Source organism: Garra rufa, chromosome 1 (assembly GCF_049309525.1).
Source record: "Garra rufa chromosome 1, GarRuf1.0, whole genome shotgun sequence".
Taxonomy (NCBI): domain Eukaryota; kingdom Metazoa; phylum Chordata; class Actinopteri; order Cypriniformes; family Cyprinidae; genus Garra; species Garra rufa.
Genome location: NC_133361.1, coordinates 60,092,373 through 60,119,407, shown reverse-complemented (window position 1 = coordinate 60,119,407; position 27,035 = coordinate 60,092,373). Strand labels below are relative to the sequence as shown.

The window sequence follows — 27,035 nt, the reverse complement described above, 5'->3', positions numbered from 1 at the left end:
AGCTGGTCCTTTTGCTGGTTTATGCCGGTCCTTGACCAGCTAAGGACCAGCCTAAACCACCATCAAAACATACCTAACCAACATCCCAGCATATGCTGTTTTTTCACCAGGGTTCCCTGCTGAATAAAACTGGTTGGCTAGTCTTAGCTGGAAGTAGCTGGTTTTAGCTGGTATGGTGGTGGAAAAGTGGCCAAACCCCTTCTAACCAGCCTGCTGATCAGCTAAAACCAGCCAACCAGCCTAGGCTGGTTTTAGCTGTTTTTAATGGAAGAAGTTTGAAACAATCACGAGTTGGCCTCCTGGCCAAATTGAGCAATTGATGGAGAAGGGCCTAGGCTGGAGTAGTGACCAAGAACCTGATGGTCACTGTAGTTGAGCGCAATGATCATATGTGGGGATTATAGAAATTTACAGGACAAACATTACTGCAACACTCCACCGATCTGGGCTTTATGGTGGTGTGGCAAGACTCAATCCTTTCCTCAGTGAAGACACATGAAAACACACTTTGAATTTGCAAATAAAACCATCTAAAGGACCCTCAGACTGTGAGAAACAAGATTCTTTTCTTTTTTTTTTTTTTTATAAATTAATGAAGTTGTGACATTTATGTTTTTGCTTTGTCATTATGGTGCATGGAGTGTATGAGTGTGAAAATAGTTTAACATAAGGCAGCAACATAAAATGTGAAGAAAAAAAAAGGTACTTTTCCAAGGCACTGTATCTGCCCCACTAAAAGTTTTTAAATATAGAAGTACTTACGACACATTCTGTAATTGTCCCAAATTTTTCAAAGTAGTTGTGAATGTCACTTTGGGTCAAACATGGATTCAAATCTCTAACAACAATCCCATGGTCCTATGAAAAAAGAGAGACAAGACATCAATCAAATCACATACTTCCATCCATTATTTTCCAAATCTCAGGGAGTCTGGAGCCTATTGCAGCATATCAGATTGAAAGCCAGTGGCAATTAAAGGCATTGTAAGCAATTCAAGCTGTGTCAAGCTTCAATTGTATTTTTCTAATATTTTTTCTGGACTATTTATACCCAGTTTTTTCTGTTGATTTAATTGCATAATTAACAGCCGTTCGGATTAAGAATTTATTAGAATATATTATTTATATTTAAGCATTTGATATAAAATGATCCTGAAAACTAATAATTTCTAACATTGCAACAATTGGTCATCTTACCCATTCACCAGATGCTTGAAATTCAACAGATGTTTCATATTCTTTTGGGATGTGGATGTATAAACGTGAAGATTTCATTTTTGAATAAACTCTACACCGGGGAGAAAAAGACGGTTTTAACAGTTTTCACTCTAATTGCTACTAAATTTCACAAATAATTGCAAAGGAACGACTGAAAGTTTAAAAAATATTTTTTTATAGTGCTTACTCGTATTCAGACTGAATGATTGAGGCAATCATTCTAAGAAGCTATTAGCTAAAGAACAATAAAACAAGCAATTCTACAAAACCCACATAATTAATAATTAATCATGTAAATGTAATGGGTATAAAGGCTGAATTACAAAAGGAAAGGAAACACAATCTGCAATGTACATACCTTCCTCAGGTGACTGAATGACTGTTGTAGTCAATGTGTGATGTTGGGAGCCAAATGAGCCAAAGTATGTACTTACAGCTCTTTTATACTGTGGATGTCAAGACAGATAATAGGAACTCCTCCCACAGAATGCAGTGTGTCACGGGATAAAAAACACTTGATCATGGAATGCTGCATTTGTGTCATCGGACACAAGCGTTTTCACAGGTTTGTGTGATTAATAAGAATAGTGATTTAAAAATTCCAGCAATTATTCATTAATATGTCATTTACAAATATGTTCTAAATTATCATCACATGCTCAAACGCTCAAAAATATAGCCTTTGAACAATGGCGTAAAGAACTGACAGACAAAAACATTTCCATAACCAAAAATGAACCTTTTTATTTACATTTCAAAATATTTTTACATGACTAAATAACAGGGACGCTACCAAATATCCAAACAAAAAGGCTGTTGTCCGAGTTCTATATAAGATGAACCAGTTTCTCAGGAATGTTTTTTGAAGTTGTTATCACAATGTATTCCTCCAAAATCAGTTTCTGTAGAATTCAGCCTTCCTGGATAAAAAAAAAAAAAAAAAGTTCTTAATGAGGTCACGGAAACACAGTCATGTTCGCAAGAAGGAAATCAACCACTGAAAGTTGAAAGCTGTGGAATTTGTTTTCATCTGTCAAACATCAAACTTAATGCACGAACGAAAGTAAAGTGAGAATTTCTAGTTAAAAGGAAAGACTGTAAGCTCACCTTACTGCTGAGCACTCGCCTCATTGAGGGCCTGTAGTTTAGCTATAAGGAACTTCTTATCTTCACCCTCCTAAGAAGTCATAGCAAGAAATCAACAGCTTGTCAAAACCAGAAATTGTGATTTGGTGCTCACGAAGGCATTACTATTGTGTGTTAATGATCCCGCATCATGTGTGTTTAAGGATTAGCTCACTTTCAGAACAAAAAATGTACAGATAATGTACTCACCCCCTTGTCATCAAAGATGTTCATGTCTTTCTTACTTCAGTCGTAAAGATATTATGTTTTTTGAAGAAAACATTTCAGGATTTCGCTCTATATAATGGACGTCTATGGTGCCCCTGAGTTTGAACATCCAAAATGCAGTTTAAACACAGCTTCAAAGTGCTCTAAATGATCCCAGCCGAGGAAGAAGGTTCTTCTCTAGCGAAACGATCGGTTATTTTCTAAAAATATTTATAATTTATATACTTTTTAACCTCTACACAGAGTACACACGGAGCTAGACAAGACAAGCATTTGAGGTTAAAAAGTACACAAATTGTAATTTTTTTTTTTTTTGAGAAAGTAGATAAGGCTGTGATTGTTTACAGCCGTTTGAAGCTGCCTTTTGGAAGTTCAAATTCGGGGGCACCATAGAAGTCCGTTGTATGGAGAGAAATCCTGAAATGTTTTCCTCAAAAAACACCATTTCCTCACGACTGAAGAAAGAAAGACATGAACATCTTGGATGACAAGGGGGTGAATACATTATCTGTACATTTCATTCTGAAAGTCAACTACTCCTTTAATATACTTTAATAATATACTCACATTGTCTATTTGTTCTTGTAACCTAGCAATGATCATCTTTTGGCCATCCAAAACTTGCATGTGAATGTATATAATGGCACTGGAAAGAGACAAGAGATGACTGTTAAAAATGTCCCATATCCACACTGCACCCAGCAGACACCACGAGTGAGGAATACTCACAGGAACAGGCCTGCAGTGTTGAAGAGGAACAAAGGGTTGTCCACCAGGTTTTCATAAGCCCAACTGAGCCATAACATATTGGGGTCCGACATGCCCAGGCCCCTGATCCACTCCTTGCCTAAGAGAAGCATGCTGCCGAGGTTACTGAAGGGCCCACAATCTGATGAGGGCCTGACCCTTAAAAAAACAAAACACTCGCACTTTAATGACTCTATATAATTGACTAAATTTGCTTTGATTTTGAATTTACAATCAAATTTAGTGTGTGTACATGTGAAATTGCCTACAAAGGACAAAACCTGCTGAAATATTGTTAAGATTTGGAACAATGAGAATTATTTTTGAGACAGCTATCCTTTTAAAATCGTCAAATGGACTATTTCACCAGTACGATAGACCACCTTGTTGAGAGGAAGCTCTGTGATGTGTATTAATACCATTATTTATTTGCAGTATTATGGAGAATGTAAATGTATACTTTGAAGAGACAAACCTCCACATTGTATAAATGACACATGTAAGTGCCCCAGTGAAGGAGGGGAAAAACAGGAGTTTGATGAAGAATGTGCTCATTTCAGTGGCTCTCCAGTGTTTCCTGGGTGGTTGGAAGTTCATCATCAAACTCGTCTATAAAGGGGGTGACAAACATATGCATGCAATTGGCCCTGGGTATCCTAATAATATAAATAAAACATCTCTAATGCATGATTACACAGTTAAAGACACAATTTCTGTCTAAAGTGCTGTGTCCTGTCAACTGTGTTACTGGTGGCAACTGTGTTATGTCCAAGACTTTATGTTAAAAGACTAAAAAGATTGTGACCTTTTTGAAATAGAACAGGAGAAACAATTTCCCAATTTGCACTGCAGACAACAGCGGTGAAAACAGCACACCAAACCTACAAAGAGAATATTGAAAAGACTATTAGTGAAAAGTTATCAGAACGCCAATGTTTCTTCATGAGGAAGAGATGACAGTACCACACAAGCGTTTGACCATAGATGAGCTCCAGAACATCACGTGCGATGTCAAACTCTAGTTTCCTTCTTCTAAATGTGATGTTTTTAATACACATCCTAAAGGAGCAAAAAGAGTTAACACATCCAGCTAAACATCACTGCTATTATATGGAAACGTGAGAACTTACCCCCACAGAAACTCTGCTAAGATGATGTATGACACCGCAAACAGCAGATCCATTAAAACCAAACGGTAAAGCTCTTGACCAACGTATGTCTCCCAGCACTGCAAGTAAGCACAAATTAAAATAAGCCTGCTTCATTTTATATTCAACTAATAATCTCATAGATACAGTCCCTCATGAAAGTGAGTACACCCCTCACATTTTACATCTTCACCTCACATCTTCTCAAGGGACAATACTATAGAAATTAAACTTGGATATATTTTAGAGTAGTCGATGTGCAGCTTGTATAGCAGTATAGATTTACTGTCCCTCTGAAAATTACTCAACATACTGCCATTAGAGTGTTCATGAACTTGTGAACTTGTCCAAAGTATCAATATTTTGTGTTAACACCATTGTTATCTGGCACTGCCTTAATCATCCTATGGAATTGACCAGAGCTGCACAGCTTGTCGCTGGGATCCTCTTTCAGGCCTCAAGGAGCTGCTGGACATTAGACAGATGGTACTTCTCCACCTTACGCTTGAGGATGCCCAACAGGTGTTTAATAGAGTGGAGACAAACTTGGCCACCCCATCACCTTCACCTTCAGCTTTCTTAGCAAGGCAGTTGTCATTTTGGTGGTGTATTTGGGAAAAACTGCCATTTGGCCTAGTTGGCCTAGAGGGAAGGCACCATGTTCTGCTTTAGAATATACAGTACATAATGGAATCCATGTTACCCTCAATGAGTTGCAGCTCCCCAGCACCAGCGGCCCCAGACTATAATGCTACCACCACCATGCTTGACTGTAGGCAAGACACAATTTTCTTGGTACTCCTCACCAGGGCATCACCACACATGCTGGACATCATCTGAGCCAAACAAGTTTATCTTATAGTCTCATCAGACCACAGGACATGGTTACAGTAATTCATGCTCTTGGACAGGTTGTCTTCAGCAAACTGTTTGCAGGCTTTCTTGTGAGCCAGCTTCAGATGAGGCTTCCTTCTGGGGTGACGCCTATGCAAACCGACTTGTTGCAGTGTTCGGCATATGGTTTGAGCACTGACAAGCTGACCTTCTACTTCTGCAACCTTTAAAGCAATGCTGGCAGCACTCATGCATCTGTTTTTTGAAGCCAGGTTCTGCACCTGATTCACAGAACGAGTGCTCAACTTCATGGATCGACCCTTGCAAGACCTGTTCCGAATGGAACCCGTCTTGGAAAACCTCTTTATGACCCTGAACACTGTAGTGTAGTCTCACATAGCCAGACCTTCAGACTGACGACTGAAGGTCTGGAATCCATTGAAGCTTTCATTGGCCAAGGCCCGCCCATAAGGCTGTTTGACCGACATGTCAAACAACCAATCACAATTTGTTTCGTTCAGCGCCACGTTTCGGGCGTGGAAATGTCCTCAAAACAACAGACATTTAAATAACCAGCATTGAAAGTCAAAGAAGAAGAGGGAGAACAATCAGTAAGTCAGTACATTGTTTGCAAATGTTGCAAAAGTGTATGCAACAACAATGGCGTCTGCGTTTGCACTATTAGTTTTTCTTAGACGACGACATAGAAATTCCTGAAGTGTTTCCAGTTAAGTGTACCATATGCATCAGACATTTAGCCAATGTTTCGTGGGCGTGACGTCTGAGGCTAAGACTACTGAACTTCTAATAAGCTTGGCCATCTTTGTGGAGAGCAACAATTCTAATTCTCAAATCTTCAGAGAGTTCTTTGCCATGAGGTGCCATGTTGAACATCCAATGGTCAGTCTGAGAGAACTGTACTTAAAAAAAAGCACCTAGTTTTAACTGCTCTAATACAAGATACACAACTTTGTATGGTCCTGTCAAGCAGACAAAAACATAAACATGATGAATATGACATGTGGCTTTGCATGGTTAAACAACATACTGCTGTCATCACTAAGGGTGTACTCTCTTTTGTTGCCAGCTATTTTGACAATTATGGCTGTATGTTGAGTTATTTTCAGGAGACAACAAATATACTACTATACTGCTATACAAGCTGCACATCGGCTACTCTAAAATATGTCCAAGTTTCATTTCTATAGTATTGACCCTTGAGAAGATATACTAAAATGGTTGCTGAAATGTGAGGGGTGTACTAAATTTTGTGAGATACTGTAATTCTATATAACATTTCTTACTGTAGTATATTTGTTTACAGGGCTATGCATATTAATAAACATGGCTGTAAAATTGTCAGAATTAGCCAAAAATATTTTTTTTTCATCTGTAGACCCCTGACAGAATGTTAAAAAGTCACCCTAAAAACAAAAACAGAGCATACAAATACACACACATATATACATCCACAAAGAAGAAGAATAATAAATAAATGAAATTCTAAAAAAATACAGTACATCGATTGGAAATCGTACTTTTCATTAAAAGTTCTAATATTCTCATTCAACCAATCAATAAAGTGAGATGATTGACTGCTTTATAGATGGATAGATGGATGGATGGATAGATAGATAGATAGATAGATAGATAGATAGATAGATAGATAGATAGATAGATAGATAGATAGATAGATAGATAGATAGATAGATAGATAGATAGATAGATAGATAGATAGATAGATAGATAGATAGATAGATAGATAGATAGATAGATAGATAGATAGATAGATAGATAGATAGATAGATAGATAGATTAGATTTCATGTTTTTGGTCACCTGCGATGTATTGTGTTCATTCTCCGTTCCAGAAATTTTCTTGAACCAGTAGTAACATAATACACTAAAAATGCAACCCTTCAACAACAGGTTCCTGTGAAGGGAAAAAAAAACCAAAAGGTTTTTGATGAACACTTAGTGGCCTGCATGTTTGATTCTATTGATAACAAACAGTCTTATGTTACAACAAACTTAACAGGAAATCCATGGCTGTTACTAAATTACCAGGAACTGAACAGATATATTACTTGTTATTTAAAAGGAAAAAAACAATGAGCAAAATAATGATCTTCTTTTTAATCTAGTTTCAAATGCATCTTGTACATGTAATCTCTGTACTCATGCTCCTGAATTATTTAGTATTCAAATCACTGTCTGTATGAGTTTCATATTATAAAAGTAAATAAAAATAACTGCTTGTGTTAAATATAAACATAGAGTAAATGATGCAACCTAATAGTTTGGTTGGATGACTTTCTTGCAATTGAAACAGACAAACACTGTCTCAGAAAGGTTTGGGGTAGTTCTAAAGATAAAGAGTCATGCTAAATTGAAACTTCACACTAGAGTGAGCAGCAAATATTTAAAGCATTGCTTTAAAGGCAATCAAATTAAGTATGTTAAACTTGCTTCCTGCTGCACTGAAAGGAAATGCAGCTTGGCTCACATCAGAATTATGCAGGATGTAAATGGCTAAAGCTAAAAAAACAAAAAAAAAACAAAAAAAAAACAAGTAAGTGTTGGCTTTCCTGACCTTACAATGGACACGTAAATCTGAGTGCTCGGAGAGTCGTATTGCTCTACCCTGGACAACATGTCGAAGAAACCAGGCAGTAGATGACTGACGCAAGACACGACCAAAGGCAGTTTCAGCAAATCGACAGCTTTCTGAAAGGAGTTGTTCTACATGTGACATAAAGCCATACACACGCAATGTATAAAATGAAGTATTCTATTGTAGTTCTAAAGGAAGGACAAAGAAAACAAGAATTTAGAGATATGAATAAATAATTCTGGAGGAAATAAAAAACATAGGCAGTGTAAGCATGTCATTTTTTTTCTTTCTATAAAACCCTTTCAAATGTAAAGCTGATTAATGCGCACACATGCAAATTTGCATTTACAATTAAAACTGTTTTATTTGGGAACATTTTGCATTACACAATAAACAGAACATTTTATTTTAGCAATTTATAATAATATTAATTAATGCACATTCTCACTGGGATTTTTTATAAATCCCCCTGAAGTGTGTATATTAGTAACTTTTTGAAAGGGTAGAATGACAGTTTTTGTACATCTTTTTTTTCTGAGAAACTTTTTGCTAACTAGCTAAGTACAGTATCCTGCTATATCACTAGTAAGCTGTGGGGACTTGAATGCAGTGTTGAGGTAACACATTACAAGTAACAAGTTATGTGATCAGATTACTTTTTTCAAGTAACTAGAAAAGTAACGCATTACTTTTTAATTTACATGCAAGAACATATCGGAGTTACTTTTTCAAATAAGTAACGTTACTTTGTTTTCCCATTTGTTGATTGACATTTCTCCTGTTTCCATGTTGCAATTCAACCATACTAATAAGCAAAACTTGCTTTAGATAAACATTTCTGTTTTATTTTTAATTGCTGTAGAGTGTTGAACTTTCTTCTTCTGCATCCTATTCTTCACACAATTAAGAATGGTTTTATTGAGCTGCGCTGTCCACTGTTTCTCTTCATTTCGCTTTTAGCTTGAAAAGGACTTTTAGATTTGCCAAAAATGTAACTATTTTATATTAAAAACATGGGGAAAAAAACTTTTCAAACCTAAATTAGCAAGGTTTTATTTTGGCGGGTTTGCCGGCAATTAAGTATACACGCTCTCGCCAGGTTTAGCGCTTCCGATTAAAGAGCTTTCAGTGCCGAGCGTCAGTAAATGAAATATTACAGTTTTGCACTGTGCTTTGAAAACAGCAGTGAATAGCCTAGAATTATGATTCCTCATCCAGTAGTACAGTTTCTGACTTAAAGTTAAGAGACTTAAAGTTACTTTTATTCAACCAGCAAGTTTTTTTTTTTTGGGGGGACCGGAAATGACACAGGATTCTCCCAAAAAGATAATAAGATGATGTACAAGAGGCATCATTGTGGAAAAAAAATATATATATTTTTCAGCTTTTATTTACATTTGAACAAAAAGTGTCATGTCCAAAATCATTCATACCCTTTGCAATCTATGGGGAAATCCAAAGTTCTATACCATTCCAAATAGTCCAAGCTGTTCTAAAGCATCCTAATTACCCTCATTCATTGGGAACAGCTGTTTTAATCAACTCAACAGGTGAAAAAACAGGAGCTCTCTGCTGTTGGTCTGTGGACAGTCATGGCTAAGACAAAGGAGCTCACTGAAGACCTGCGGCTGTGCATTGTGGCTGCTCACAAGTCAGGAAAGGGCTATAAGACCATATCTAAATGTTTGAAGTTCCAGTGGCTACAGTGCAAAGTATTATTAAAAAATACAAGACGTTCCGCACTGTGAAAAATCTCAGAGGACGTGGTCGGGAGCCAAAAGTGACACCTGTGCATTGTTTGGCCACAATGATGTAGCCTTCATTTGGCATAAAAAAGGAGAAGCCTTTAACCCAAAGAACACCATCCCCACTGTCAAACATGGTGGTGGGAACCTAATGTTTTGGGGGTGTTTTTTTAGCCGGTGGACCAGGGAACCTAATCACAGTAAACGGCACCATGAAAAAGGAGCAATACATCAAAATTCTCAACAACAACATCAGGCAGTCTGCAGAGAAACTGGGCCTTGGGCACCAGTGGACATTTCAGCACGACAACGACCCAAAACACACAAAATTAACATTTTGCAGTGGCCCAGCCAGAGTCCAGACTTAAATCCAATTGAGAATCTGTGGAGGGAGCCAAAGATCAGGGTTATGGCAAGGAGACCCAACCTGAAAGAGCTGGAGCTCATCGCTAAAGATGAATGGGCAAAAATACCAGTGGAGACATGCAAAAAGCTAGTCAGCAATTATAGGAAGCGTTTGGTTGCAGTAATAGCCAATAAAGGCTTTTCTATTGATTATTGAGAAGGGTATGAATAATTTCTGTTCAAATGTAAATAAAAGATGAGTAATTTTTTTTTTTTTTCCCAAAACAATGCCTCTTGTACATCGTCTTATCTTCTGGGAGAAGTCTGTGTCATTTCTAATAAATAAATAAAAAACCCGTCCTGGTTGATTAAAAGTAACTTCAAGTCAGATTTTGCCAGGGATATAATATGAATAATTTAGGGCTTGACTTGTTTATATATATATATATATATATATATATATATATATATATATATATATATATATATATATATATACAGACCCTTCAGGTTCTCACTACTCACTACCTGAAGCCCAGCCCAGATTTAAAAAGAGTAACAAAAAATTTTAACACATAAAGCGTAACTTTCCTCAACACTGCTTAAGCGGCATTGTGAATGAGCACAGAATTTTTAGTCAAATTTGCAAGGGCTAAACTAAAACACGCAGACAACAGACTCATAGGTTTATATCAGCAGGACAACAGTCCAACAGACCGTATTTTCAAGATGTGGAGTCTCCTGTATCAACCAGTCAACCAGAAAATGCAGTTGTTTAATGACCCAAAAAAGCTGTTTGCATTGTAATGTGGCAGCAAAAGGAACTGGTGTGTGAACTGAACAGGATGTGACTGGTGTTTTCCATCATGAATTGTGTGATTTCTTAAGTGTTAAGCATCCTGTTGGCTTCCTGTTGTCTATTCCACACTATGACCAGAAGCAAGGCCATCGCTAGGAATTCTGGGCCCTGTGCACTGACTCTGCTAAGGGGCCCCCTCAAAATTCAAAATCACATTCCGGGGGGTGGGGATGGGGGTTGAGATCACAATAACCCCTGTCGAACGCCAAGAAGCTTACCTTGGAACTGTCCTGGCCAATGTAAAGGTGTAAGTAGTAAACAGCCACCATGCAGACAGCTATGCAAACCAGGCAAATGAACCATACGAGAAAGTGTAGACTCAACCAGCCCAAAGTTGAACACAAGTCCCTCTTCTCTTTTCTGCAGCTGAGCTCTGACAGCATCTCCTAAAACACAAAAATTGACTTCTGAAATCTAAGCTTCATCGTAAAAGTCAACAAAACATTACCTGTGATGTTGCGTATTGTTAAAGTATGTAATTTCTGCTCCACTAGCGTGACCAAAACAGAATAGTCCCTGTCTGCCCTTGGTTGAACAAACAGCTGGTCCTTCTTTAGATTTTCACAGCAGTGGTTTTAATGATGTTGGCTTATGCAGTGAGCTGGGATGAATTATTTTAACATCAAACAAATGATGGTTACATTGTTCTGTTATTAATGAGTAACTACACAAGAACAAATGAGTAACACAATAATAACATTCTACTATTAACTGACAAGAAACTGATCAATAAACTGAAAAGTAACATCAATAGCTACTGTTTTTTTCCCTACACCTCCCAGAATGCAGTTTCAACCTTAAACAGACCCCTCCCCCAATGGCCACCTCCTTAGAGCCCCCAAAAAATGCCCCCGAAAACTATATAGTTTCATAATGAATGCATAATTAATCTTAAAATTAATAGCATGGTAACATACTAGTAATAACTCAAGTATTACCAACTCCTTAGAATGAATTATTAATTATTTGGAACAGTATTCTGACAGCCAACCAAATACGTTACTTCTCAGACTTTCTAAGACCCAACAAACGCTGATTCAACATTAACAATTGACAAAAACATACATGACCATCGAAACAGGGGCAATATACTGATCAGTTTAAACCTGGCGAACATGTATGTTGTAATAATGCATAGTTTGCTTGATGTTTAATAATCATTTGAAACGGGCAGTTCCAGTAGTAAAATTAAAGGATTTATCTTGAACTCTGTCACGGAAATTATGTATAAACCCTAGTTAAACAATTTAATAATCAATTTACAATGAACTTGTACCTATGTTGTACGCTGCATTACGCTGTGGACGAGCGTGTTGTAAAATGAACGTATGGGTGATTCAGCTGCGGGCTCCATCTTCTGGTGAGACGCGGGAATTCAATTGGCGCGTGACTCTCACAGTGCATTATGGGTTATCTGTAGCCGTTAAGCGTACATCTGTTGTACACAAGTTTTTGCAGTGCATTGTGGGATTGAATGAGTGCACTATGGTTTCGAACACCATGGGTATAGGGGGCGATTTCGAATACAGCTCTTGTGTTTCTCTTTCCATCAGTGAATCAGCTTATTAACAGCAGGTGTTCATCAGTGTCTAGATTCTCTCAGGTGGACGATATTAGTAAACTAATGTAAGGAATAGTCAATGAGAGTGTAGGAACAGCTTCTGAATGTCGACTCTGAATGCTGTTAATTCATGTTATATTGCAGCAGGTTACTTTCTTGAAAATTACAAATATTACCAGTATTTTCTATGGTATATTGCTGCTTTAATGGAAAACAGTAGGTTACTGTAAAAAATGTTAACACTTTAATAATTCCTTTAGAAGGGTGTAGGATGTGTAAGAAATAAAATTAATACAAATAAGGATCAGAAAAATGCCAAAAAATGGTAACAGGAGTAAGATGCTAAAAACTGATTTCCTTAAAATGTTCTATTGTAAACACTGTAGACCTGTAAAAGGAATGATAAAATGTAGTAATTATTAACAACATACCATAACCACAAGTCTGCTATTGATTTTGTGATGAGACGTAAATGTCAACCAGGTCTGAACTACACCTAAACCTACCCAATGCGGCGTGCCGTTTTAGATTTTTCTGAGCTACCACGCAAGCTTGTAAAAAATAGTGAGCTAACAGTGAACTACTACATTCTTTTGTGTGGATTTTTTGCTGGATTTTACAACACTCAGGTTGGTTTCCGAGTGGTTAAAATGGTTGACCAGCCTGTGGGAGACTGGCTTGAGAATGGTATAGCTGGCAGTTGTACAATACAGTGAATAAGTCATTCAGCTGACAGATACGAATGGATTCATTTGGCTCTTGCACAAATACTTAGTGAGCCTTGTTTTTGAGTGTTCAAATCACTCACACATGTGCACAAAGAGAAAAACTGGGCTGCAGACAGTGAAAATGATATAAGCAGAATGCAGACAAGTGAAATATAAGTCTGTCATCACCTTTTGGGGATTTCCGAACTGCAGCTATATGTCTTTAACTTTGTGTTAGTTTCATATGCTATTTAAACCTTAACCATTTCCATTACACACCTGCTGCATTTTTTTTTACTCATATCACCATGTTGACCTCAATCAAAATATTTTATCTGACTTCCTTGGGCACACATGTATTAAACAGTCAGTCAGTCATACGCAGCAGGGGTATAGTTGTAGCAATAGCCAACAATAGATTGCATGGGTCAAGATTATCGATTTTTCTTTTATGCCAACAATCATTAGGATATAAAGATCATGATCCATGAAGATGTTTTGTAAACTTCCTACTGTTAATGCATAAAAATTTAATTATTGGTTAGTAGTATGCATTGCTAAGAACTTTAAAGGCGATTTTCTTAATATTTAGATTTGTTTTTTGTTTTTTTGCACCCTCAGATTCCACATTTTCAAATAGTTGTATCTCGGACAAATATTGTCCTATCCTAACAAACCACACATCAATGGAAAACATATTTATTCAGCTTGTATAAATCTTAATTTGACCCTTATAGGTTTTGTGGTCCAGGGTCACATATTTCAAAAATTTGTGCTCTGGAGCATAAATTTGTTTAATATGAACAGTCATATTGACACAAACCTTTAGCTGAGTGCAGATGTTCACCGACTGCAGGTTAACGGACTGTTTCTTGCTGACTTTAAAATCCCAAGAGCAGAAAATCTTTAAAGCTAGGTTACCGCTAGTCTTGAATACGCGGAAACTCTTTTCAAATGATGTAGACATACTGAAAGGAAAAACAAAACCTGATTTAATCACATGGCAAGCTAATGAGGTGAAATTTAATTGACACAAAGTGTAAGGAAAATAGACAAACCTGTAAACAAGCATTACACATGTGATAAACATGCCTATTCCAATAGTAAAAATATACGCCAATGGAATGTTGTAATCTTCTGGACTGGTGGAGTTGGCATAGTGGCCATAAAACATTACAGAGTCTGTGAGAATGCCCTGTTGACGAACAAAAAAAACCATAGCATTCACAAAACAGTTCAAATGTGTCTCATCTTAAATTTCAAGGGTCTGGAAACAATTTAAATCACAGAATTTGTGAACCATACATGTACATTATCCTTACCATGCCAGTAAGCATCCAAAGGTCATCTGTGACTTCGGGTTTGTTTTTTGAAGATGGAGGATTTGAGATTTGTGGTAGGACCAAGAAAAGGCCGGTGATGAGGAAGAGGAGCATGTTGTACTGCAACAGTCTTCGGAGGAAGATGAAGTAGGACAGAACCCCGGTGCCAAAATGAGCACTGATGTTTTTAAGCACTCCCTGCCAGAGCTGTATGGATTTCCCCTGGGAGACGCTATCGTAGAAGCAACCACACAAAACCTGTGTCAGAAACAAGTGTGTATACAGGTTAATGAATCAAGAACTGTTGTTTTCAGTGTCATGTATCTGGTCTGTCTTCTCATCATGAACTCTTGCACTACACATTCTGGACTGCAATCCCCATAAGCCACTGCACCAATCACTGCACACAGCTGTTCCTCGTTTTCCACTGAACTGATTGCTGCACACACCTGTTTCACATTTTCCCACATGCATTTAAGCCAAAGACACACACAGCCACCTTGCGAAGTCTTATCATTCCCTATGGTTGTTATTCTAAGCGTTTTCCATGTTTCCATGCTCCCTGGCCTTGTTGTTTCCTTAGTTTATTCCTGGTTTGTTTTGTTTGTCTTATTTGTTTTCTTTGTCACTTTGGACTGCCCTTCCAGTCGTCCTGAGATTCCTGTCTGCCCGGTTCTGGTCACGGAGCTCATGCATGGACTGTTCCCACCCACCCTCCCTGCTGCTCCAGTCCCGCCACCTCTGTCTCCTGACAGTCCCTCTGCTCACCCACATCCCACCTTCGGTGCAGAGGACTTGCCGTGGGACTGCCAGTCTCCATCGGCCTCCAGACTGAGGGATCCCTCACCATCACCTCCAGTCTCAGAGTCCTGGACTCCACCTCGGCCCTCCGACCCTGCGGCTCCACCCCGGCTCTGTGCTCCCTCGTCTCCGTTGTCGGCCGTCGGCCCACCAGCTCCTCCGGGCTCCATCGTCTCTCCGGCTCCGCCCCGGTCAGTCGTCGCCCCACCTTCGCCTCTGGACTCTACTCCTCCGGCTGCGCCTCGTCACTCCGTCCTGCCGGCTCTGTGGACCTCCTCCCTCCCGTGGGCACAGCCTCGATCCTCTGTCACTCCGGCTCCGCTGCGTACCTCCGGACCTCCATCTCCGCCGGGGTCGCCAGAGCCTTGGGTTCCGCCTTGGCCCTCCGGGTCCTCGGTGTCACCTAGGACCGTCGACTCTCCGGTTCTCCCTCGGGCTCCACCGGCTCCACCTCCGTCGGTCGGCCCCAGGCAGGAGCCAACCCTTCCTCCACCATGGCTTCTCCCTCCGTCGGCTCCGCCTCAGTTCGTGGTTCCAGTACCCCTACACGGACCTGGCCCTCCATCCCTCCCCCTGTTCCGCCTCCGCTCCACCACCCTCCAGGTTGTATTATGTGGTTAGAGCGTCTGGAAGCCGCTCCTTGGGGAGGGGCTCTGTCATGTATCTGGTCTGTCTTCTCATCATGAACTCTTGCACTACACATTCTGGACTGCAATCCCCATAAGCCACTGCACCAATCACTGCACACAGCTGTTCCTCGTTTTCCACTGAACTGATTGCTGCACACACCTGTTTCACATTTTCCCACATGCATTTAAGCCAAAGACACACACAGCCACCTTGCGAAGTCTTATCATTCCCTATGGTTGTTATTCTAAGCGTTTTCCATGTTTCCATGCTCCCTGGCCTTGTTGTTTCCTTAGTTTATTCCTGGTTTGTTTTGTTTGTCTTATTTGTTTTCTTTGTCACTTTGGACTGCCCTTCTGGATTTCGACCCCCCGCCTGTGTTACGGATTACTCTCTGGATTGTCTTTGAGGTTACTGTTTGCCGATATTTTGACCCTGTCTGTTTGACCACGTCTGTTAAATAAATGCTGCAAATGGATCTGAACGTCTCAGTCTGACTCCTTGTGACATTCAGTATTAAGCTATGGAAATCTACATTTAAACCATTTAAAAATAACACTTTTAATTGAAATTTGTATTTGAATAGGGTGCAATTTGCTGTCCCCTTACAATGAAGGAATAAAAACAGACTTATTGAGAGAAAACTGAAAAAGGATTGTAGATAAAAACCATCTGATTTGATATTTAATTAAAAAAAATAGTATTAAAGACTACTAACCTACCTACACTCTTAAAAATAAAGGTTCTTTAAAAGGTTCTTCAAGCAATGTCATAGAAGAACCATTTTTGGTTTCACAAAGAACCATTCAGTCAAAGGTTCTTTCAAGAACCCTATCTTTCTTACCACTTTATAATCTGAAGAACCTTCTTTTGCCACAAAGAACCTTTTGTGAAACAGAAAGGATCTTCAGAAATTTAAGGTTCTTTATGGAACCTTATGAAAAACCTTTATGAAGAACCTTTATTTTTAAGAGTGTAAAGAAAGTATTGTTGGCTATTGCTACAAATATACCTGTGTTACTTATGACTGGTTTTGTTACAGTGCAAGAAGACATTCACCTTTAAGAACCAAGCTTTTAACTGATGGCAGCACATGGCTCTGTTAGCAGAGAGAGGCTGTACAGTCTCAGAACAGAAGACCAGAGCTCTGAAAAGACACGTTTAGAAAAGACACAAATAAATAAACCATTTTGACACAAATAACAAATGAATTATTGCATTTAGGTAATGTAATTTAAAAAAAAAAAAACCTGATCTGGCGCTTCTCAGACACACTAAGGGGCATTTCACGCAACACACGTACACATTCAGCACCAGACAAATCTTGTAGTTTGTCTAGCATCTCTTTCTTTTGAGTCACTAGGACTATAAAACAGAAACAAAGTGTTAGATGTCTACTTCTAAAGATTTTTGTATCTAAACCACATTGCCTCAATCTCTCTTTTTAAACAGCCTTTCTTTTTGCTGTGCCTTTAAGACTTCTATGTAAATAAGTGTGAAATTAAATTGGAGAAGTACATAGCAAGACGTGTTTGCAGTTTAGTTTCGGTTAACTTTCTTTTTAACTTAAAGAGGAAGTTCTGAAAGTTACAGTGCGTTTCACAGTACATCAAATGCTTTTATCTTTAAAGATCAAGAAAAAAATGATCTACCGCATTATATGAGCCCTGTTTGCTTTAAATAGTAGGCATTTCAAGTGTTTTACTGCTGCAAACCATCATTCTTGCAGTCCTCCTGCCCTCCGAAGACATCCTCTGTACTGCAGTGAGCGGTGGACACAATACTAAGAGGTCGTCTTCTTCGCGTCTCAGTGGATCGGGACAGTGCAGTCGACTGATTAAATCCTAAGGAAAGACAAAGCAAAAAAAGAATTGTAAATGTGACAATGTATACTTAAAAGTGAAGAGTTCACCCAAAAATGTAAATTCTGCCATTAATTACACACCCGTATGTCGTTTCAAACCTGTAAGACATTCTGACATCTTCGGAAGACAAATTAAGATATTTTTGATTAAATCCGAGAGCTTGTCGACCCGGCATAGACAGCAATGTCACTGAAATGTTCCCAGGCCCAGAGACTTAATTCAGCAATTCTTCTCCTCCAAGTCACCGTCCTCTTCCATTATCAAAAGTACCATGACGCATGCGGTTAAACCACTGATATCACATGGGCTGTTTCTGGGCTTGGGGACCTTAGCTGGTCAGCAGGCTGGTTTTAGAGTGGTTTTGGTTACTTTCTTAGCTGGTCAGGCTGGGAGACCAGCTGGAACAACCAGCTAAAACCAGCCTAGACAGACTGGGAGACCAGCTAAAACCAGCAACTTTCAGCTTAAACCAGCTTAGACCAGACAACCATTTTAGGCTGATTTTAGCTGGTCACCCAGCCTAGTCTTAGCTGGTCAGCAGACTGGTTTTAGAGTGGTTTTGGTTACTTTCTTAGCTGGTCAGGCTGGGAGACCAGCTGGAACAACCAGCTAAAACCAGCCTAGACAGACTGGGAGACCAGCTAAAACCAGCAACTTTCAGCTTAAACCAGCTTAGACCAGACAACCATTTTAGACTGATTTTAGCTGGTCACCCAGCCTAGTCTTAGCTGGTCAGCAGACTGGTTTTAGAGTGGTTTTGGTTACTTTCTTAGCTGGTCAGGCTGGGAGACCAGCTGGAACAACCAGCTAAAACCAGCCTAGACAGACTGGGAGACCAGCTAAAACCAGCTACTTTCAGCTTAAACCAGCTAAGACCAGACAACCATTTTAAGGCTGATTTTAGCTGGTCACCCAGCCTGGTTTTAGCTGGTCAGCAGGCTGGTTTTAGAGGGGTTTTGGCCACTTTCTTAGCTGGTCAGCCTGGTCTTAACTTTTCAGGCTGGGAGACCAGCTGGAACAACCAGCTAAAACCAGCCTAACCAGCCTAGACAGGTTGGGAGACCGCCTAAAACCAGCTAAGACCAGCCAATCAGCATCCAGTCTAATCTTAGCTGCTCAGCAGACTGGTTTTAGAGGGGTTCTTGGCTACTATCTTAGCTGGTCAGGCTGGGAGACCAGCTGGAACAACCAGCTAAAACCAGCCTGACCAGCCTAGACAGACTGGAAGACCAGCTAAAACCAGCTACTTTCAGCTTCAACCAGCTAAGACCAGCCAATCAGCTTAGGCTGGTTTTTAGCTGGTCATCCAGTCTAATCTTAGCTGCTCAGCAGACTGGTTTTAGAGGGGTTCTTGGCTACTATCTTAGCTGGTCAGGCTGGGAGACCAGCTGGAAAACCAGCTAAAACCAGCTACTTTCAGCTTAAACCAGCTAAGACCAGACAACCATTTTAAGGCTGATTTTAGCTGGTCACCCAGCCTGGTTTTAGCTGGTCAGCAGGCTGGTTTTAGAGGGGTTTTGGCCACTTTCTTAGCTGGTCAGCCTGGTCTTAACTTTTCAGGCTGGGAGACCAGCTGGAACAACCAGCTAAAACCAGCCTAACCAGCCTAGACAGGTTGGGAGACCGCCTAAAACCAGCTACTTTCAGCTTCAACCAGCTAAGACCAGCCAATCAGCTTAGGCTGGTTTTAGCTGGTCACCCAGCCTGGTCTTAGCTGGCCAGCAGACTGGTTTTAGAGGGGTTTTGGCCACTTCCTGAGCTGGTCTGGTTGGGAAACCAGCTGGAACAACCAGCTAAAACCAGCCTAGACAGACTGGGAGACCAGCTAAAACCAGCAACTTTCAGCTTAAACCAGCTTAGACCAGACAACCATTTTAGACTGATTTTAGCTGGTCACCCAGCCTAGTCTTAGCTGGTCAGCAGACTGGTTTTAGAGTGGTTTTGGTTACTTTCTTAGCTGGTCAGGCTGGGAGACCAGCTGGAACAACCAGCTAAAACCAGCCTAGACAGACTGGGAGACCAGCTAAAACCAGCTACTTTCAGCTTAAACCAGCTAAGACCAGACAACCATTTTAAGGCTGATTTTAGCTGGTCACCCAGCCTGGTTTTAGCTGGTCAGCAGGCTGGTTTTAGAGGGGTTTTGGCCACTTTCTTAGCTGGTCAGCCTGGTCTTAACTTTTCAGGCTGGGAGACCAGCTGGAACAACCAGCTAAAACCAGCCTAACCAGCCTAGACAGGTTGGGAGACCGCCTAAAACCAGCTAAGACCAGCCAATCAGCTTAGGCTGGTTTTAGCTGGTCATCCAGTCTAATCTTAGCTGCTCAGCAGACTGGTTTTAGAGGGGTTCTTGGCTACTATCTTAGCTGGTCAGGCTGGGAGACCAGCTGGAACAACCAGCTAAAACCAGCCTGACCAGCCTAGACAGACTGGAAGACCAGCTAAAACCAGCTACTTTCAGCTTCAACCAGCTAAGACCAGCCAATCAGCTTAGGCTGGTTTTTAGCTGGTCATCCAGTCTAATCTTAGCTGCTCAGCAGACTGGTTTTAGAGGGGTTCTTGGCTACTATCTTAGCTGGTCAGGCTGGAACAACCAGCTAAAACCAGCCTGACCAGCCTAGACAGACTGGAAGACCAGCTAAAACCAGCTACTTTCAGCTTCAACCAGCTAAGACCAGCCAATCAGCTTAGGCTGGTTTTAGCTGGTCATCCAGTCTAATCTTAGCTGCTCAGCAGACTGGTTTTAGAGGGGTTCTTGGCTACTATCTTAGCTGGTCAGGCTTGGAGACCAGCTGGATCAACCAGCTAAAACCAGCCTGACCAGCCTAGACAGACTGGAAGACCAGCTACTTTCAGCTTCAACCAGCTAAGACCAGCCAATCAGCTTAGGCTGGTTTTAGCTGGTCATCCAGTCTAGTCTTAGCTGCTCAGCAGACTGGTTTTAGAGGGGTTCTTGGCTACTTTCTTAGCTGGTCAGGCTGGGAGACCAGCTGGAAAACCAGCTAAAACCAGCTACTTTCAGCTTAAACCAGCTAAGACCAGACAACCATTTTAAGGCTGATTTTAGCTGGTCACCCAGCCTGGTTTTAGCTGGTCAGCAGGCTGGTTTTAGAGGGGTTTTGGCCACTTTCTTAGCTGGTCAGCCTGGTCTTAACTTTTCAGGCTGGGAGACCAGCTGGAACAACCAGCTAAAACCAGCCTAACCAGCCTAGACAGGTTGGGAGACCGCCTAAAACCAGCTACTTTCAGCTTCAACCAGCTAAGACCAGCCAATCAGCTTAGGCTGGTTTTAGCTGGTCACCCAGCCTGGTCTTAGCTGGCCAGCAGACTGGTTTTAGAGGGGTTTTGGCCACTTCCTGAGCTGGTCTGGTTGGGAAACCAGCTGGAACAACCAGCTAAAACCAGCCTAGACAGACTGGGAGACCAGCTAAAACCAGCAACTTTCAGCTTAAACCAGCTTAGACCAGACAACCATTTTAGACTGATTTTAGCTGGTCACCCAGCCTAGTCTTAGCTGGTCAGCAGACTGGTTTTAGAGTGGTTTTGGTTACTTTCTTAGCTGGTCAGGCTGGGAGACCAGCTGGAACAACCAGCTAAAACCAGCCTAGACAGACTGGGAGACCAGCTAAAACCAGCTACTTTCAGCTTAAACCAGCTAAGACCAGACAACCATTTTAAGGCTGATTTTAGCTGGTCACCCAGCCTGGTTTTAGCTGGTCAGCAGGCTGGTTTTAGAGGGGTTTTGGCCACTTTCTTAGCTGGTCAGCCTGGTCTTAACTTTTCAGGCTGGGAGACCAGCTGGAACAACCAGCTAAAACCAGCCTAACCAGCCTAGACAGGTTGGGAGACCGCCTAAAACCAGCTACTTCCAGTTTAAATCAGCTAAGACCAGCCAATCAGCTTAGGCTGGTTTTAGCTGGTCATCCAGTCTAGTCTTAGCTGCTCAGCAGACTGGTTTTAGAGGGGTTCTTGGCTACTCTCTTAGCTGGTCAGGCTGGGAGACCAGCTGGAACAACCAGCTAAAACCAGCCTGACCAGCCTAGACAGACCGGAAGACCAGCTAAAACCAGCTACTTTCAGCTTAGGCTGGTTTTAGCTGGTCACCCAGCCTGGTCTTAGCTGGCCAGCAGACTGGGCTGGTCTGGTTGGGAAACCAGCTGGAACAACCAGCTAAAACCAGCCTAGCCAGGCAGGGAGACCAGCTAAAATCAACTACTTCCAGCTACCAAGACTAGCCAATCAGTTTAGGCTGATTTTAGCGTTTTTTTTTTTTTGTAACAGGGTGTTGAAAGCAGTTATTTTGAGTTTGATGCCAAATGTTTTCCTCCTACTCAAATTTGACATTGAAGGGGTACATATGCCATAAATTATTATTCAAAAATAATAAAAAAAAAAAAAAAAAAAAAAACGTGGGGAAAATAAATGCAGAACATGTTCACATAGGACACTCTTAACACGGCTATATGCATGAAACCAACCAGACACAAATTGGTTAATAATGGAAATTGGAGTTAATAAATATACAGTTGGTGGAGAAGATTATCTCCTGTACCTCAGTGTACAATTACAAGTAACTACAAGTACTGTAAAATCTAAAGTGTCAGAATAATGTGTAAATGGCATTGTGTTACGGTACGGTGCTGGATAAGATGAGGCGATACACGAATTAACAAATACAAAGTCTTTTAATATAATCCAAGGAACTGACAGATCAGGAACACGAAGAATCTCCACACACCAAACGTAAGACATCAAGCAAAGACCGACAGTAAACTCAACTCAAAGACAGACTTATAAAGGGTGGCTAATTACAAAGACAGGTGAAACAGATAACAAGGACTAAACCAAAGCAGACAGATTATCAGGGGGAGACAATGGGAGAAACCAAATACATGACATGACTATGACATTACGCCCCCCTCCGCATAGGCGCGTCCTCACGCCGTACAAAACAAACAAAAAACAAAACAGACTAGAGGGGCGGCAAAACAGAAAAACAGAGTCCATGGAGGAGGCTTAGGTGGAGGACGCAACCAAGGGAGGGGGACCAAAACAAGAGTCCAAGGGTTAGACAAGACAGTCCAGGGGGGCGACGACGGTGGGAGGAGCCAGGGAACAGACAGGAGGGACCCGGAGCAGGAGAGACAGACCCAGACCACAGCCATGATGACGGCCCACGGTGGAGCCGACGGAGGGAGGAGCCATGGTGGAGGAAGGACCGCCGACTCCAGGGGGCCGACTGACAGAAGCGGAGCAGCTGGCAGAGGAGCCCGAGGCGGAGATGGAGAGCCGAAGATCCGGGGCGACACCGCGGATCCGGAGGGCCAAGGCGGAACTGGAGGCTCAGACGACCGAGGCGGAGGCGGAGTTCCGGAAGTCCGCGGCGGAGCCGGAGCGACAGAGGATGGAGGCTGTGCCGAAGGGAGGGAGGAGTCCGAAGGAGCCGGTGGGACGGCGCGACGAGGCACAGCCGGAGGAGCAGAGTCCTGAGGTGATGGAGGGACGACGACTGACCAGGGCGGAGCCGGAGAGACGATGGAGCCCGGTGGAGCTGGTGGACTGACGGGCGACGGTGGAGATGAGGGCGTTGAGAGCCGTGGTGGAGCCGCAGGGTCGGAGGGCCGCGGTGGAGATCTGGGCTCTGAGGCTGGAGGCGGAGCTGAGGGATCCTCCAGCCATGACACCGATGTTGACTGGCAGCCCTGCGGCGAGCCCACTGCACTGATGATGGGCTGAGGGTGAGCAGAGGGGCTGACAGGGGACAGCGGTGGCCAAACGGACGGAGACATGAATAGAAGAGGGGGGGTGGGTGGGAATTTCTGACAGACAGGTTGGACATGACAGGGAGGTATTTCTGTATTTAAGTCAATTAAATCACCAGAGTTATTGTCCATAACTTCAGAAAAGAAGTCAATCAAATCCCCAGAGTATTTATCCAGCTCACCCCCAGCGGTGTTGCAGTGGGCAGGGCTCTCCATTGCCCTCCCTTGCTCCACATTGCTCTCCACCGTCGCGGATGTAGATGCCGGCTCACGCACCTGATCCGACGTGCAGGACTCTGACTCTGTCGCTCGCGGCTCAGGTTCCTCCGCGGTGAAATCGGGCTCACACTCCGCATGTCGGGGTGATGTTTGGCTGGGCTCTGGGTCTGAAGTGGGGCTGGTGTCATTCTCCGCGGTCGACGAAGTTCTGCTGGACACCAGCACCCACTTGATGTACTCGGCGATGCTCTCTCGAGGACCCTCCCCGGACAGCCGCGCTTTGGTGGAGTTGTTGAGTCCTTTGCGATAGAATGTGCACAGGCAGCTGTCCGGGTAGTGCGTGTATGGGACGAGTCGCACAAAGTCTCTTGTGTGATCCTCGAGAGAGCGCTCCCCCTGCTCCAGGAGAATGATGAGGACGGCGGGGTTATCCATGACAAAACAGAAAATAAACACTGAGAAAAAACGGGGGGGAAAAAAGCAGGGGAAAACGCCGTGAAAAAACTGTTTAGGTCGGTCTTTCACTGTTACGGTACGGTGCTGGATAAGACGAGGCGATACACGAATTAACAAATACAAAGTCTTTTAATATAATCCAAGGAACTGACAGATCAGGAACACGAAGAATCTCCACACACCAAACGTAAGACATCAAGCAAAGACCGACAGTAAACTCAACTCAAAGACAGACTTATAAAGGGTGGCTAATTACAAAGACAGGTGAAACAGATAACAAGGACTAAACCAAAGCAGACAGATTATCAGGGGGAGACAATGGGAGAAACCAAATACATGACATGACTATGACACATTGCATGTAATAAAATAAAAAAGTGTATTTATTTTAATAAAGGACAAGCACAAAAGCCATTCAGAGTACAAACATTAGTGGATGATGTAGATAATCAGTGTGATTCTCTACACGTGATTCGTCTGCTAGGACACCTGTGTGAACACCAACCACTAACCATCAACAAGCAAAAAAAAAAAACATTGATTAAAAGAAATCGCAAAAGTCAATTCAGAAGAAATTTCTAGAACTTAAAGGGTTAGCTCTCCTAAAAATTACTCACCCTAATGACCTTCCAAACCTTTATAACGTTCATCTTCAGAACACAAATTAGGATATTTTTGATGACATCCAAAAGCTTTCTGACTCTGCATAGACAGCAAGAGTACTACCACATTCAGGATCAAGGTAGATGCCAAGAACAACGACAAAATAGTCCATGTGATGTCAGTGGTTCAACCATTATTTTATAAAGTAACTAGAATACTTTTTGTTGCACAAACAAAAACTAAAGTAACAACATTATTCAAAAATTCTTCTCTGCATCACCCTAGATAAAATTGTTGAACAAACTGTTATTTTAGGTTTTTTGTGCACAAAAAGTATTCTTGTAGCTTCTTAAAAAAAGAACCACTGATGTCTTTTTTTTTTTGTCAATGTTCTTGGTACCTTTCACATGGTAGGACCATTGTTGTCTATGGAGGGTCAGAAAGCTCTCAGATTTCAGCAAAATATCTTAATTTGTGTTCCGAAGACGAACTAAGGTCTTACAGGTTTGGAACAACATAAGGGTGAGTAATTGATGACAAAATGTTCATTTTGTGTGAACCAATCCTTTAAGTGCTCCTTAAGTGGGTCAAAATGCACTTTTTAGTTTAATTAATTGCATTTAATATAAATTTAAACTATAACACATTTCCATGTAATTGTACAAAATAAAAGACATAAAAACATACAAGAACAAAATAAAAGACATGAAAACATGAACATGAAATAAAACCCCACATTACAGTACTCTCTTTAAAAGTATGCGAAAACATGCTATTATTTTGTTATCTGATACAATAAAACTCATAGATTTTTAAGTTTGGCCTCACTGTTACAGCCACAAGAGTATATCTAAGCAAAACAGCTATGATTGTATTGATTGTAAAGTGTGCAAATCTATATGAAAAGACCATCAAAAGATTATCTCACTGATAGAGCGGCTAGGCATGGAGGACAGGACCCTCTGGGTTGAAGATGACCAGCTATTCCTGTGCAGGGCATTTGTGTGTTGGGGCTCATGGTACCGCGGTGCTTCTAAGTCTTCTCGGTTCTCATGTGTCAGATCAACTACAAAGAGAAAATGTTAGAAGCTAGAGTTAAAATAATATTTTTTTTTTCTTTGGGATTTACATCAGGCTGTCTGTATGCTGTGTACCTACATTTCACTGCTCTGTGTGGTTTCCTAATAGCTTCCAGCTCAATCAGGTCTTCGTCTTCATCGTCACTGGAAATCCTCTCCATGATCCGGGATGCAGCCATTGGGAGTGTCTAGAGCTGTGTGCAACAGAGCAGAAAATGCTGTGATATGAAATTAACTTTTGTTTTAAGAGGCAATATGTGACTGGGATATATTTTCCAGAGAAATTGTATATACAGTATCTCACAAAAGTGAGTACACCCCTCACATTCCAGCAACCATTTTAATATATCAAGGGACAATACTATAGAAATGAAACTTGGATATATTTTACAGTAGTCAATGTGCAGCTCGTATATATTAGTGTCCCCTGAAAATAACTCAACATACAGCCATTATTGTCAAAACAGCTGGCAACAAAAGTGAGTACATGCTAAGTGAACTTGTCCAAAGTGTTAATATATTGTGTTAGCACCATTATTATCTGGCACTGCCTTAATCAACCTTTGCATGGAATTGACCAGAGCTGCACAGGTTATTGCTGGGATCCTCTTCCACTCCTCACAGAGCTGCTGGACGTTTGCTTCTCCACCAAACACTTGAGGATGCCCCACAGGTGCTTAATAGGGTTCAGGTCTGAAAACATACTTGGCTACCCCATCACCTTCACTTTCAGCTTCCTCAGCAAGGCAGTTGTCATCTTGGTGGTGTGTTTGAGGTCGTTATCATGTTGGAAAACTGCTGTTCGGCCTAGTTTCTGGAGGGAAGGCATCATCTTCAGAATGTACAATACATAGAGTGTAGAGTACTCTCCAGTACCAGCAGCACTCATGCAGCCCAAGACCATGATACTACCACCATCATGCTTGACTGTAGGCAAGACAGTTTTCTTGATACTCCTCACCAGGGCATAGCCACACATGCTGGACACCATCTGAGCCGAACAAGTTTATCTTATAGTCTCATCAGACCACAGGACATGGTTCTAGTAATTCATGCTATTGGACAGGTTGTCTTCAGCAAACTGTTTGCGGGTTTTCTTGTGAGCCAGCTTCAGATGAGGGTTCCTTCTGGGACAACGCCTATGCCAACTGACTTGTTGCAGTGTGCGGCGTAT

The 27,035-nt window shown here is 41.5% G+C and overlaps 1 protein-coding gene across 1 annotated transcript; it reads right to left on the bottom strand.

Moving 5' to 3' along the window:
* Nucleotides 1-2,326: 2,326 nt before the first annotated feature.
* tmc6a (transmembrane channel-like 6a) lies at nucleotides 2,327-26,040 on the bottom strand. Its single transcript, XM_073833177.1, has 20 exons — nucleotides 25,941-26,040; nucleotides 25,711-25,848; nucleotides 17,596-17,724; nucleotides 17,131-17,224; nucleotides 16,950-17,027; nucleotides 15,986-16,020; nucleotides 15,166-15,173; nucleotides 14,453-14,674; nucleotides 14,189-14,325; nucleotides 13,954-14,098; nucleotides 11,081-11,248; nucleotides 7,893-8,041; nucleotides 7,139-7,232; nucleotides 4,449-4,546; nucleotides 4,282-4,377; nucleotides 4,124-4,199; nucleotides 3,794-3,927; nucleotides 3,301-3,477; nucleotides 3,139-3,217; nucleotides 2,327-2,395 (listed from the first exon to the last, which is right to left on the bottom strand). Exons 1-20 carry the CDS (start codon nucleotides 26,038-26,040, stop codon nucleotides 2,327-2,329), a joined length of 2,226 nt encoding a protein of 741 aa, XP_073689278.1.
* Nucleotides 26,041-27,035: the final 995 nt, after the last annotated feature.